A 12776-nucleotide genomic window follows, 5' to 3' on the forward strand; every position below is an offset into this window, starting at 1 on the left:
TTATATGTTTGTAGACGTGTAGAACATGTTTGACTAGTAAAAGATTTTAGGGAGCAAATTAGATAGAAAATTATTAGAAAGTACATTCAAGAAATTAGTACTTAAAATGCCGCAATAAAAAAATGTTTACAAATTAATTGAAATAAACAACAAAAAATACAAGCCTTAATTTCAAATTAGTTGGGGTCGGTTATATGGATTTTTTGTTTCCAGTCTGCTCTATTAAATACAAGACCCTCCTGAAATCTTAGATCTTGAAAGTCGTGCCTAACTACTTTAGCCCAAGTAATTCTTGGTCTACCCCTCACTTTCCTAATACTAGGTATTTGGATGTTCTCCCAAGCATGAACATATGCATCTAACGATCTACGTTGTACATGCCCGTACCACCTCAGAAGGTTTTTTCGCACCACCTCAGACGGTTCTCCCGCACCTTATCTTCTATTGGTGCTACACCTACTTTACTACGAATAACTTCATTCCGTATGTGATCCATCCACGTATGACCACTCATTCATCTTAACATACGCATCTCCGCCACACTCATCTTGTATATTTGTTGTCTCTTGATGGCCCAACATTCACTATCATATAACATGATTGGGCGAATTGTTGTCCTATAGAAATAAACACTCTAATATATATGTATATTACTAATATATGTTTATTATATATGTGTGTTTATATATATATATATATATATATATATATAGAATAGGGGATAACCTTACTTGTTTGGGTATAAAATTCTTTAATTTATTTTTAATCTTGTATTATAAATGTTTATTACAAAATATTGCTTAGGTTTCTTTTTCACCTTACTTACTTGGTATAAAATTTTTTATTTTATTTTTATTCTTGTATGTGAAATGTTTCTTACTAAATACTTTTCTTCTATCTTACCATTGAAGAATATTTTTTTTTTTTGTATTGCTTTTAAAAAAAAAAAAAAAAAACATTTCTTGCTTGCTTTAAGATTTTTCTATTTTATTTTTAATCTTGTATTTGAAATGTTTCTTATTAAATATTTTTCCTTTCCATTGAAAAATATGTTCTCTCAAATACATCCCCTACATTAATATTTTTGCACGTAGTCTTCTAAAATTTATTATTTTATCAAATACAACCATAAGAAATACTTATTTTAATTAATTACCCAACTAAAATAATTTTTTCAATTTTTTTGATGCTTTTTATGATCATTCGTTCTAATTTTAAAAAAATTATAAATTGCATTTATTGATCCATATTTATTCTTTATACTTCACTATGTAAATGCTACATATTTTCAATTTGAAGGCAAATTATAAATTGAATAATTTAACATGTTTTAATCATGAGAAGAAATCAGAAAATATAATTTTATATTAAAACGTCAGCAATTATACTTAAGAATTTCATATGAATCTTTTAAAAATACAAAAAAAGAAAAAGAATATTTGTGTTATTAACGGGGACATATACTTACTTAAGAGTCATTAACTAGAGAAAAAAGTATTTATAAGATAATAGTTGAGAGGGTTGTATGAAAAAGATTATATGAAAAACAATTATATAAATGAGTTATTTATAAAAAGTTTTCTTGTTTGAAATTACTTTTGATATGATAAACATATGAAATTAGATTTAGTAGAGACATATTTAAACTTTGATTAATTAAGAGAGGGGACAAATATGAAAAAAAAAAAAAAAATTAAAGAACTATACGCATTTAAAAGAAAAAACCGAAACTTTAATGGCCTAAAAATAATTTCTCAAAAATTCATCGGGGCACATTCCCTACCTCCCTCCGCCCCTGATATTGTTGCCATTAAAAGATATTTAATAACAACTTTAAAATTTAATGACGACAAATATTTCTAAAAACACCATTTCTTTAATCATAGCTAAAAACACCAAGTTTGTTGCAGTAAGATGTTTCTATGGGAGTTTTCTTTCTACTATTATTATTTTTGTCTGGAATTTATTTTGACGCTTTGGTTCTTCAATTTCTCATTATACATAATAATTCGTTTTAGATTCGGTTTTTACAAAGGTGTAGTCCAAGAAATAAAAAATGAGAATGACTTGGTCGGTCTCTCTTGGAAAGCGACTGCACTTGTATCTTGAAATAATTAGTTTGTTAATTAATTATAGTATTAGTTAAATTTTAACTACTATGAATACCTTTTTCTCTCCCTTATTTTTGTAGGCAGACAGAAATCAAGAAATCCATAACTACTTGAACTTCGACATAGGAAAAGAGAATATGTATTTTAAGGAGAAAGAAGAATTAGACTTTATAAGATTTTAGATTTTTATCTTAAAAGATTGTGATTATGTCTGTGAAGTGGAATGACCTAATAATCTTATATATCTGTGAGGTTGTAATTATATTTATATTTAGACAATATGAGACTCGAGTATTTTTACCATTAACATCATGTATGTATATAAAAGTTAGTAAGATGGTGAATCACCAATTTTTATTCAAAAACATAAATGGGCATGTGACAATTAATGAGAACGGAACTCTTTATATATATATATATATAATATAAGGTCTATGATTTTCATTTTACTTAAAAAATGAAATTATTAAAGTTGAAACTCTAATAGACACACACTCACTCATTTGAGTTAACTTCAAGCGGCTAAAAAGAACATAAGAATGAATTTTTTTCTTACTTTTTCTCTAAGGAAAAGAAATAGGAATATTATTCATACATTTGGTTTTTCACAAAGTGGAAAGTGAGTCGACATTAGGCCACTAATTTTCTATCACTACTTTTGTCCTAATATTATTCCTCCAAAGCAACGAGCTGTTTATGCACAAAAAGATAAATTTTCTTTTTCTTATTGTATTGGGAAATAGGAAATTAAGAATTAAAAAATAATATGAGTTGGCTGGCTCATGAAAAGAGAATTAGCTTCTCTCTTATAATAATTTTCTTTACAAGTTTATTTTTATAATTATATATATATATATACACACACATATATATATATATATATATATCCTCTCCTATATTGGCTGCCCTCTCCTTTCTAAATTTATTATTAGTCCAAAAAATTCCAGACGCATTCCTTTCCTTTTCTTTTTTTTTTTCCGAGTAAATTTTGGTATTGGAAGTGGAACGTTGACTTGGAATATTTTGGGTAGATTTCTGGTAAATAACTTACCCATTTTTTTAATTTTAAATTTGAGGGACGAAATCAAAAAGAGGATCTATGTGTCATTATACTCATTAAAGTGTATGTCTCTCTTCTAAATCTTATCAAAAAAAAAAAAAAGAATAAATTCATCAAAGCTCCCTCAATTCTTTTCTCACTCTAAAATGAGTTAAATTTATCTCCTAAATAGTCTCTCAACTGAAAAAACGTCTTATAAATAGTCAATTTGTTAAAATTTTAGATGGAATCCGTTAAATTAGATGGTAGTTATGATTTTTAAGTTATTTTATTTTACACTTTTGTCTTATTTGAGATTTCTAAGCGGTTGTTTGGTTGGAGGATTCGTATCCCGATTCGAATCATGGTTCATAGTTCGCTACAGTGTTTTCTCTCACAAAAAATATACGTAAATTGAAAATGATTCTAATTCACGAACCAAACGTCTCTTAAATATTTTTTACTTCTCTAAAGTTGGTTATTAATATTTTTCTCTACAATTAATCTCTAAATTGTTATTTTTGTGTTCGAATCAAATTTGATCTAAGTGAAGTTATGTTTTTAAACGGATGCAACACCTCTTACAAAGTTAAGAAAATTATTCTGAAAATTATTATTATTGTTTAAATTGTACAAGCATTATATAGTGTACATATATATACTTACCTCTTTTCTCATGCACTTGTATCAGTGTAAGTAATTGCAATTGATGATTTTCTTTTTGTTTCGGAACTTCTACTACTCCATGTATTGTGCATTATGGTCTTCTTCTCCTTTTTTTTTTTAGTAAATGCATTATGGTCAAATTAAACTATGGCCGCTCATTAATTATATCAAGTGTTAAGATAGAAGAATGGGCCGCATTCTTTTGTGGTGTCCTTTTTTTTTCAATTGATAAGAATAAAATGAAGGAGGAAATATCCATAAAACTAGAAAAAAATAATGATAAAAGAAAAAAATAAAAGAAATAACTCAAAAGTAACCCAAAAATCATAACTACCATCCAACATAATCAATATAACGGTTTTAATTCAAAAATTCAACTGAGAGACTATTTATGATATACTTTTTTAATTCATGGACTAATTATGAAATAAATTCAACTACAAGACTAATTATAGAGAGAGAAAATAATTCATTTATTCCAAAAAAGAAAAAAAAAAGTGTGCTTCTCTCTGTCTCTCCTTCTTCTTTCTCTGTGAGCCTGAGACATACACATATACGTATAATATACATGTATAAATATACACAGAAACACACATAAATTCCGAAAAATCAAAGTGAAAAAAATCGCCGCTTTTTCACATCTCAGTTCAAGAAGGCGGCAAAAAAATAAAAATAAAAAAATAAAAAATACCTTTCCTCTATTCTCTTCAAATCCCTTCCATGGCGGCTCTCTCCTCGCTTCCTCTATTCTCTCTCCAGGTTCTTCTCTCTCTTAACTCAAATTGCGGGTTGTGTATATACATATATATATATATATATGTGTGTGTGTGTGTCTGTATTGGAATATTTTTAATAAATACGCGAACTTTACCTTTTTCTTCTCCAAAACCTTACCCTATTTCTCGGCGCATTCTCGTGATTGCTTCGAGTTTCCGTTGAGATAGGGGTTTATTGATTTGGGCGTTTTTGAGATTGGGGTTTATTGATTTGGACGTTCTGTTTCTGAATTGCTGTCGTCTATGGCGGTGGTGGATTTTTCTCAGTTTGTAGCGGTTCGTGGAAATTGAGGTTTCTCCCTCGTAATGGAGGATTCCGGGCAGCTTAAGCGGGCGGTGATAGACACCACGGCGGGGGCAATCGCCGGAGGAATATCGCGGACTGTCACTTCTCCTCTTGACGTTATTAAGATCAGATTCCAGGTCCATAATTTTGGTTCCTTTCTCTCTTTCGATTTCCATAGTAATTCCAATTCTTTAGGAAAACTGTTGAACTTTGCTCAAATTTTTATCAAATTAGTAGTTAAAAAGAATTTAGAACTATTGTACTCTTTATTTTGTGTCAATGTCTAGTGCATTATGTTTCTAAGCTGCTCATCATTAATTAAAAGAACGAGAACGTTTATTGGCATTAAAAAGGTAATAAAGTTTTGTGGGTTTTAATTAAACTGAGTATATGAATGGTGTCTTAGCAACTCTGCCCTCAAAGATATATAGGATGGAAGTTTTGGTTTATGTTAGCTTAGCATATAAGTACCTTGGTTTTACAAATGTGTGCTCTCATTGTGCACCTAATGTTGTGTTTTTTTTTTTTTTTTTTTTTTGCCCCTCTTTTTCGTTAAGTTTGTAGTTTACTTAAGAGTATTTTTGTTCCCGTATGCTGATAGGTTCAACTGGAGCCCACAACCTCATGGGCTTTGATTCGCAGAAATTTGTCGGGACCTTCAAAATATACGGGAATGGTTCAAGCAACGAAGGACATTTTCAGAGATGAAGGATTACCGGTACATAAATAATTTATAGTATGACATTGACAATTGTTTTGTTCTGGATTTTCCTCTTTCTCTCTCCTTAGTTTTGTTTAGTTCTTAATGTATGTTTTACTTTTCTTATTGTTGCTCCCTGAGACTTTTTCTAGACTTAATATAAAAGCATAGACACGCTTCTTCTTATTAAAAGAAAAAATGGTATTGACAGGGTTTTTGGCGTGGCAATGTTCCAGCTTTGCTTATGGTTATGCCGTATACTGCCATACAATTTACCGTGTTACACAAATTGAAAACTTTTGCGGCTGGTTCTTCTAAGTCAGGTATCTTGAGCACTGCCAACTTTTGTCAAACGGAAGGATGTTTTGACTTTTTGGAAAATTTCCTGTCCAGAATGTTGTTATAGAGTGTAATTCAATGTTCAAAGTTTGAGTTGAGTAGATTATGTAGCTATTCTGTTTCTGATGGAGGGATGGTAATTAAATACGGTTTGATCTTCTTATTCTTGTTTTCCTCTCGTCCAGTCAGCTCTCTCTGAGCCCCAATATTTTCTTATTTTGTTTCATTGCCTTACTGTTACGTCTCTCATAATTGGTTTTCTGATGCAGAGGATCACATTAATTTGAGTCCATACCTTTCTTATATCAGTGGAGCATTAGCAGGGTGTGCTGCTACTGTTGGATCGTATCCATTTGATCTTCTGCGAACTATATTAGCTTCTCAGGGAGAACCTAAGGTGTGAATATGCATACATCTTTTATTTTTCTCACCTTTAAAAGTAAATGTCTTACTAACAATGCACCCAACTTCAGGTTTATCCCACTATGAGCTCTGCATTTCTTGATATAATTAGAACACGTGGTGCCCGAGGGTTATATGCTGGATTGTCACCAACGTTGGTTGAGATTGTTCCTTATGCGGGTTTACAATTTGGCACGTATGATACATTTAAGCGCTGGACATTGGTGAGTTCTACCTGTTCTATAGAGATTCTCCACAGCTGATATATTTGAGAATTAAAAGTAGGATAATGGGATTCTTGTGTGAAGAAGAGCATTTGATAAGTATATACTTCAGTTATTCACACGCATAGACATCTGTGAAATTGCGTGCATAGAAAAGACTGTTCACACTATTCATTCCATGAACTTCACTTTATGTCTTGCTTGCCAGAATTCACTAGAATTCTTAAGAGAACTGAGCTTTTCACTATATTTGTTTTATGTATTTAATCACTTTACGCAAAATAGGATTTGAAACCTCAATGCAGGTGATGAATTTAGATCCGATGATATACTGTTTTCAATGCAGGCTTGGAACCGAAGCCAATTATCAAAGACAAACTCAATCAACGGAGATGATGGCGTTTCAAGCTTTCAGCTTTTTCTTTGTGGATTAGCAGCTGGGACGTGTGCCAAACTTGTCTGTCATCCACTTGATGTTGTCAAGAAAAGATTCCAGGTACACTTTTGCACTTTGTAAACTTTATATCCAGTATCGCTCTAAATTCTACTAACGTTAATTTTTTAATTGCTACCTGATTCACATGTTTCTTGTAGAACATTGGTGGTTAAGTTGTTTTGTATGTGAAAGGAGCCAGTTAGGTTGTAGTTTGTTGAAGAACTTTATTAGCTTTTACCTCTTTTTTAGTTAAAACGCGTACTTAGACCCTTGGTGCAATATCAAAATCCAAAGATCTCAGGAGAATATAAGACGGACGAAAACCGCGGATAAATTCTGATCTTAATAACAATCATTCTTTTTTAGAAAGAGATTTTCATGTGCAAAATGCATGTTGTCAAGGAAATTAGAAATGCTATATATTGGCAGTGTGCTTCATACCTCTAAGACATGTTGGCTAGATTGGACTTGTGCAAACCAATTTATTATTGAGCCCACATAAATGTTTTGAATTTGCAGATCGAGGGATTACAAAGGCACCCACGGTATGGGGCTCGAGTGGAACACCGTGCTTACAGAAATATGTTTGATGCCTTGCGAAGAATTACGCAGTCGGAGGGTTTGGCTGGTCTCTACAAGGGGATAGTCCCCTCAACTGTCAAAGCCGCACCGGCTGGTGCTGTAACTTTTGTGGCTTATGAATACATATCGGATTGGTTAGAGTCCATTTGGACGTGAATTAACTTCATTTTTTTTCCTCTATCAATTTTTCACTGTCCGATTCTTTTGTCCTGAGACCTTATAAAGCTGTCTAATAGGAAGGGAAAACCGTATTTTTTTTGGAAACTAGAGGCCCCAATATATATAGTGATACGAATTGCATTGGAAAAAATCGATATGTACAGTTCCAATTAAAATTGTGTCCTTATATTTGAAATTGTTAAATGTGAATGGATTAATTTCCTAAATATGCGAGTTGGTCAATGCAGTTGGTCAATGCATAGCTCTTGTTGCAGTACAACTTTCCGTTCTCCCACTGTAGAAACTGTTGAAGCTTCTGGTTGGCATTTGGCAATGGATAGACTACTAACTAGTCTATGGACTGAAATACTAAAATCAGTTTTTTTTTTCTACAATTAAAATACTAGGATCAGTTTGATAAATACATACAGTGATAGAATTCAGAAGTTATGGCTATGGTGAAAAGAACAAAAATGTTTGATGTTGCAGCCTGCAGGTGCCAGGTACCAGAAAATGGCGATAATGAGGGTGTTAAGGTTCGAACATCACATGTTAGTATTGTCTTTTCAAAGCAGCTAAACCAAACTCTAATGATTCTGCCTGATTTAAATTATGATTCTTGGTTTTATAGTTGTATTTTTTTCATAAAAAATTTAAATTTTAAAAGTGACAAAATTTGAGACGCGACGTTTATTGGTGTTCTTTTTACTGAAAGCCATGATTCATTAAAAAAAAAAAAAAAAAAAAAAAAGAGGGAGAGAGCCATCACGGCATAAAATTGTATAAGAAATTGAACAAAGTGCGTTCCATAGGCTTTGTTCATTTTACCGATTCAAGTTTTTAGTTTTAAGTTTTTACAGTAAAAAATTTTCAGAAAATGTCACATCTAACTTTTTCTATTACAGTAAAAAACTCTCAGAAAATGTCACATCTCAGTTTGAATTGAAAACTCAAATCTGCGAAGTAAACGAGGTCATAGTTTGCACTTTGCACCAATTACTTATCCAATCAAGCAGCACGCTTTATTTTAAGGTTGAAATGTGGAAACTTTCTATTCCACGTGACTAGCAAGTTCGTAGAAATATTAATCGAGAAAATTGTATAAAAAAATATGATTAATTTCATAAATGTCTCTCGAAATATGTACCTCATTTCAATGTATCCTTTAATTTTTTCAAAACGGTTCAAAACATCCTAATCTATAGAAAATGACTCAAAGGCCTCATCCCATCCACTGTTGTTTATAAAATTAATGAAAGTGCCCACGTGGCAAGTAAAAAAAAAAGTTTAAAAAATACATAATATGACTTTTATACTTTTTTTATTTAGAAATATAATAAAAAAACATAAAATTTGAAAATAAAAAGGGAAAATGAAGTTAGATGAACTTTTTTATTCACCTCACCAGTATTGAAAATTGACCAATATTTATACGTTTTAGTTAAATGTCAATTTTATTAAAATGAGATTTTTCTTATTCATATTCTACTCATAACTTTGTTGTCAAAGCCAATGAAAATGAACAATTTTCATTATGGAGCCATTGAAGATGAACAGTGTCAAGATGCTTTCATCTATTTTTGTCTTGTTTGAGTTTATCAATAATCTAAACTTGCTATTTAACTAATTTACAACAGTTATTGTCATCTACTTGAGAGAAGACCATTAAATGGATTATTTTTGCTCAAATTTTTTTAAAAAAAAATGAAATCTCTTAAACCAACCAAGCCAAGAAGATCTGAGTTTCATCTAAATCTGGGTTTTGTCCACGTGGTCCAATTGGACTTCTCTGGCGAGCACAGGATATGGGCTTCGGCGCGGTATTGGAAGGTTTGGTGATATGATCTTCGTACTACGAGCTAGGTTCATCGACAGTTGTAGCGTCCTCGGTGATTGACGAAGATCACAGATCTGATAATAGAGTCGCTATCATCATCCGTGAATACGACGACTGGGTAAGGCTCAACGAAGTATAAATGAGAGAACGAAGAGAGAGAGAGAGAGACGGGCTGTGAGAGAGGACAAGATCTGATTTCACCAATGAAGAAGCAACGGCGACGACTCTGGCCATCAAGGTGGGAGGTGGGCCACTAAACTGAGGGGTGGGGTGAGTCGAGAGAGTGGTTGTGGGGTGGGTTGGGTTGCTGACAGGGGATGGTGGTGGTGCCATCGGGAAAGGGGATGGTAATTGAGGTTTTCTTTTTCTTTTTCTTTATACAAATATGTTAATATTATAGACGGAATTGGACAAAGAAAGCACTTTGAACCATTTTCTATATATTAGGTGTTTTGAACCGTTTTAAAAAATTAAGACACTTTGAATCAAGGTACATAATTTAAAGGGCAATTATGAAAATAATCTTAAAAAATATATTGAACTTCCACTAATAAAATTAACAATCTCAGGCACAGCCAAGGAAACTGATTATTACGATATCTCGAAACTAATTATTACGATATCTCAAAAAAAAAAATGGAAAACTTACTCTTAAGAATGAATTTAGACCTTTACTTTTTACTCTTAATAAATGTCCTTTTATTAGTGTAATTATTTAACTAAAAAGATTATGAATCAAGAATAAAAGATAAATCCTGACTCATACACTTTCAAATACCATAGTATTTGTTAAGATTACCCAACAAAAAATAGTGTTCAGTTACTGTTCAGTATCTTAGACGACTCAATAAGGTTAAACGAGTTGGGCTTAAAAGCATCAACGACTAATTTCACTCTTTAACAAAATTTTCTACAAGTTTTTAACAAAGGAGATGGCAAATATCCATTCTCTGGTACTTTTCTGTATGAAGAAAATCTCAAACAAATTTTGAAAACAAAAATTCTCAAAGCCTTACATCAGCCATCATTATTCAGAAGAAAATCTGTTAGTAGAGCAGATGAGTAGGTCAAAGCAGCCGGTATTCAAAAACTGTTTTCATCTTTCTTCTTGTCCTCGGGAGGCAGCGATATAAACTGCAAGATCCTTTGAACCTCTGCAACATCAATTCGGTATTTTTCTGCGATTTGATGGACATCCATGGGCCCGTCGTGATCGTCAGCCTTACCTTCATGCAGAAGAACGACGTGGCGAAGCTGCGTGACATTCAGAGTTCCAGCAGGAGTAGGCCTTTCTTCAAACCTGCTTGAATCTGGCTTTGTATTTCGGAGTTTCGGCAGGGATCTCTTATAATTCTCCACCACAAATGCCTGTAACAGATTTCGTTTACTTAGCAACACAAAGAACTTGGACTCTTACATGCTTTGGGATAGAATCTCAAATTACTCAACCAAGTAACTTTTAAAAGAAGATGGTCCAAATATGAAAAGAGAAACGAACAATACTATGTTCCAAGCGTTGTAGATGGTTTCTTCTTTCTTTTCTCTCAATCCAATGAAAAAGGAATAAAATGACCAGAAAGTTCTCAAATTTCTATCTGGAAAAAGTTGGGAGTTGACCAGAAAATGACCAGAAAAAAGCTTCAACGGCTTGAAAGTATATATCATCACCCAATTGGAACTTGAATCAGTCAAATAAAAGAAGGAATAAAGCCATAACAAAGCTAAGTGATTTCTCGTGGACTTAAAGGACAGAAGGTTCAATTTAAAGATTAGGCATGCGACAAGAATAAACCACTAGTATCGTTTTCCACGAATTGTAAGCATCAACATAAGACTAGATGTTAGTTTGTAAATGAGTGTGAAAAAAAAAAAAAACAAACAAAAAACAAAACAAAACACGATAAAGAGAGAAAGAAATAGAGAAAAGAAACTTCCATAGATCACTCACCTCGCCCATTTCCGGTTTTCCGCCAGGCTTTGTTCTAATCCTACCCGCCATCTGACTAAGCATCGCGTCGAATTGTGGATCTCTTTCTTCAAGAACATTGTCAGGATTCTTTCCCACAGCACCATCTTAAACCAACAAAAAACAGGACCATTCAACCCAAAAAACTAACTCAGAATCATCAATATCAGATGCACCCATTCACAAAACCAAAAGAAGCCTTAAATAAAGTTCTTTGGTAGTAAACTATGATCACCTTATTTGTGTGTTCTGAATCAGTTACTAACTTCTACAACTTCCACTATTTAATTTCTAATAACCAAAAAGAAATATGATCAAGAATTTGGTACCTAAAGCATAAACGACAAAGTTGACATTAAATATAAAAAAAAAAAAAAAATCAGAAGATTCATAAATATTGCTCATTTCTTGGAATTTCAAATCAAGCGAAACTCTTTGTGCAATCCTTTTGTGTTCAATCGCAATCCAATAGCTGGAGCTTAAAATTTCCACTAATTCATTGCAAATAGAGGATTCACTGCAGAGAAAGAGAGAAAAAGGGCTAAAATTTTTACCAGAATCAAGAGCACGACCGCTGAGCTCGCCGGCCTTGGAGGTCTCTTCTCCGCCGGTGGGTCCCACCGGAGGGCACCGATCGGCGGCGTTCTTGGCCGCCGACGAAGACGGCGTCAGGTCGGCGCTCGAGGAAGCTCGGATTCTCCCAGATGCTCGACGAAATGCCTGTCCCATTGTTCTCTTTCTGTAGCTGCGAGTGCAACGAAACCCCCAATTTCATTAAAAGCAATGGTGATCAGAGAATTAGGGTTTGGATTTAGGGTTTATGAGAAGCTCGAAGAAGAAGAAGAAGAAGAAGAAGCTCAGCGACGTGGCCATGGAGTGAGTGCACTCGCTGGGCTTGGCTCTGAGCCACTCTAAACGACGAAATGTTGTGCCACGTGGCATTTCTCTTTTGGCCACGTGTCCTCCTACTATCCACGGAACCACGAACGTTATTTGGTTGAGTGCGCTCGTAGCAGTGGTAGGTTTAGACTTAAGATGGTAATTCGAGTAGTGATGGGATGATGCAATTCGAAATTTATAAGAAGTTATTAGGTATTGTTTACTTTGTGAATTTGAGTTTTTAATTTGAACTGAGATATAACATTTTCTTAAAGCTTTTCACTGTAGCAAAAAAAGTTAAATATGATATTTTCTGAGAGCTTTTTACTGTAAAAATCTAAAATTAAAAACTCAAATCGGTGAAATGAATGATG

General features: G+C 32.9%; 2 protein-coding genes across 3 annotated transcripts; one reads left to right on the forward strand and one right to left on the reverse strand.

Annotated features, from left to right (window-relative positions):
• Positions 1-4436: 4436 nt before the first annotated feature.
• Positions 4437-7854, forward strand: LOC21406304 (mitochondrial thiamine diphosphate carrier 2). 2 transcript variants are annotated; one of them, XM_010099995.2, is made up of 8 exons: positions 4437-4575; positions 4860-5015; positions 5480-5596; positions 5790-5901; positions 6187-6314; positions 6391-6543; positions 6890-7039; positions 7499-7854. In XM_010099995.2, exons 2-8 carry the CDS (start codon positions 4899-4901, stop codon positions 7715-7717), a joined length of 996 nt encoding a protein of 331 aa, XP_010098297.1. In that variant the 5' UTR covers positions 4437-4575; positions 4860-4898; the 3' UTR covers positions 7718-7854. The 2 variants fall into 2 exon arrangements, with proteins under 2 accessions (XP_010098297.1, XP_024022637.1); XM_024166869.1 differs by lacking the exon at positions 4437-4575 and having other exon boundaries at positions 4949-5015; positions 5521-5596.
• Positions 7855-10425: 2571 nt separating this feature from the next.
• LOC21406305 lies at positions 10426-12388 on the reverse strand. Its single transcript, XM_010099996.2, has 3 exons — positions 12078-12388; positions 11506-11630; positions 10426-10925 (listed from the first exon to the last, which is right to left on the reverse strand). The coding sequence occupies exons 1-3, from the start codon at positions 12250-12252 to the stop codon at positions 10641-10643; spliced, it is 585 nt and encodes a 194-aa protein (XP_010098298.1). The 5' UTR covers positions 12253-12388; the 3' UTR covers positions 10426-10640.
• Positions 12389-12776: the final 388 nt, after the last annotated feature.

This window comes from Morus notabilis, unplaced genomic scaffold, assembly GCF_000414095.1.
Source record: "Morus notabilis unplaced genomic scaffold, ASM41409v2 Scaffold156, whole genome shotgun sequence".
Classification (NCBI taxonomy): domain Eukaryota; kingdom Viridiplantae; phylum Streptophyta; class Magnoliopsida; order Rosales; family Moraceae; genus Morus; species Morus notabilis.

What these genes read in the sequence shown, in the direction of transcription:
- LOC21406305 (XM_010099996.2), bottom strand. Translation starts at nt 12,252, where the DNA reads ATGGGACAGGCATTTCGTCGAGCATCTGGGAGAATCCGAGCTTCCTCG. An exon ending in CGGTCGTGCTCTTGATTCTG is followed by an intron (nt 11,631 to 12,077) that starts GTAAAAATTTTA and finishes TGTTGGTTTAAG; the next exon opens with ATGGTGCTGTGGGAAAGAAT. An exon ending in GAAAACCGGAAATGGGCGAG is followed by an intron (nt 10,926 to 11,505) that starts GTGAGTGATCTA and finishes AATCTGTTACAG; the next exon opens with GCATTTGTGGTGGAGAATTA.
- LOC21406304 (XM_010099995.2), top strand. Translation starts at nt 4,899, where the DNA reads ATGGAGGATTCCGGGCAGCTTAAGCGGGCGGTGATAGACACCACGGCG. An exon ending in GGCTGGTTCTTCTAAGTCAG is followed by an intron (nt 5,902 to 6,186) that starts GTATCTTGAGCA and finishes TTTCTGATGCAG; the next exon opens with AGGATCACATTAATTTGAGT. An exon ending in CTTCTCAGGGAGAACCTAAG is followed by an intron (nt 6,315 to 6,390) that starts GTGTGAATATGC and finishes ACCCAACTTCAG; the next exon opens with GTTTATCCCACTATGAGCTC.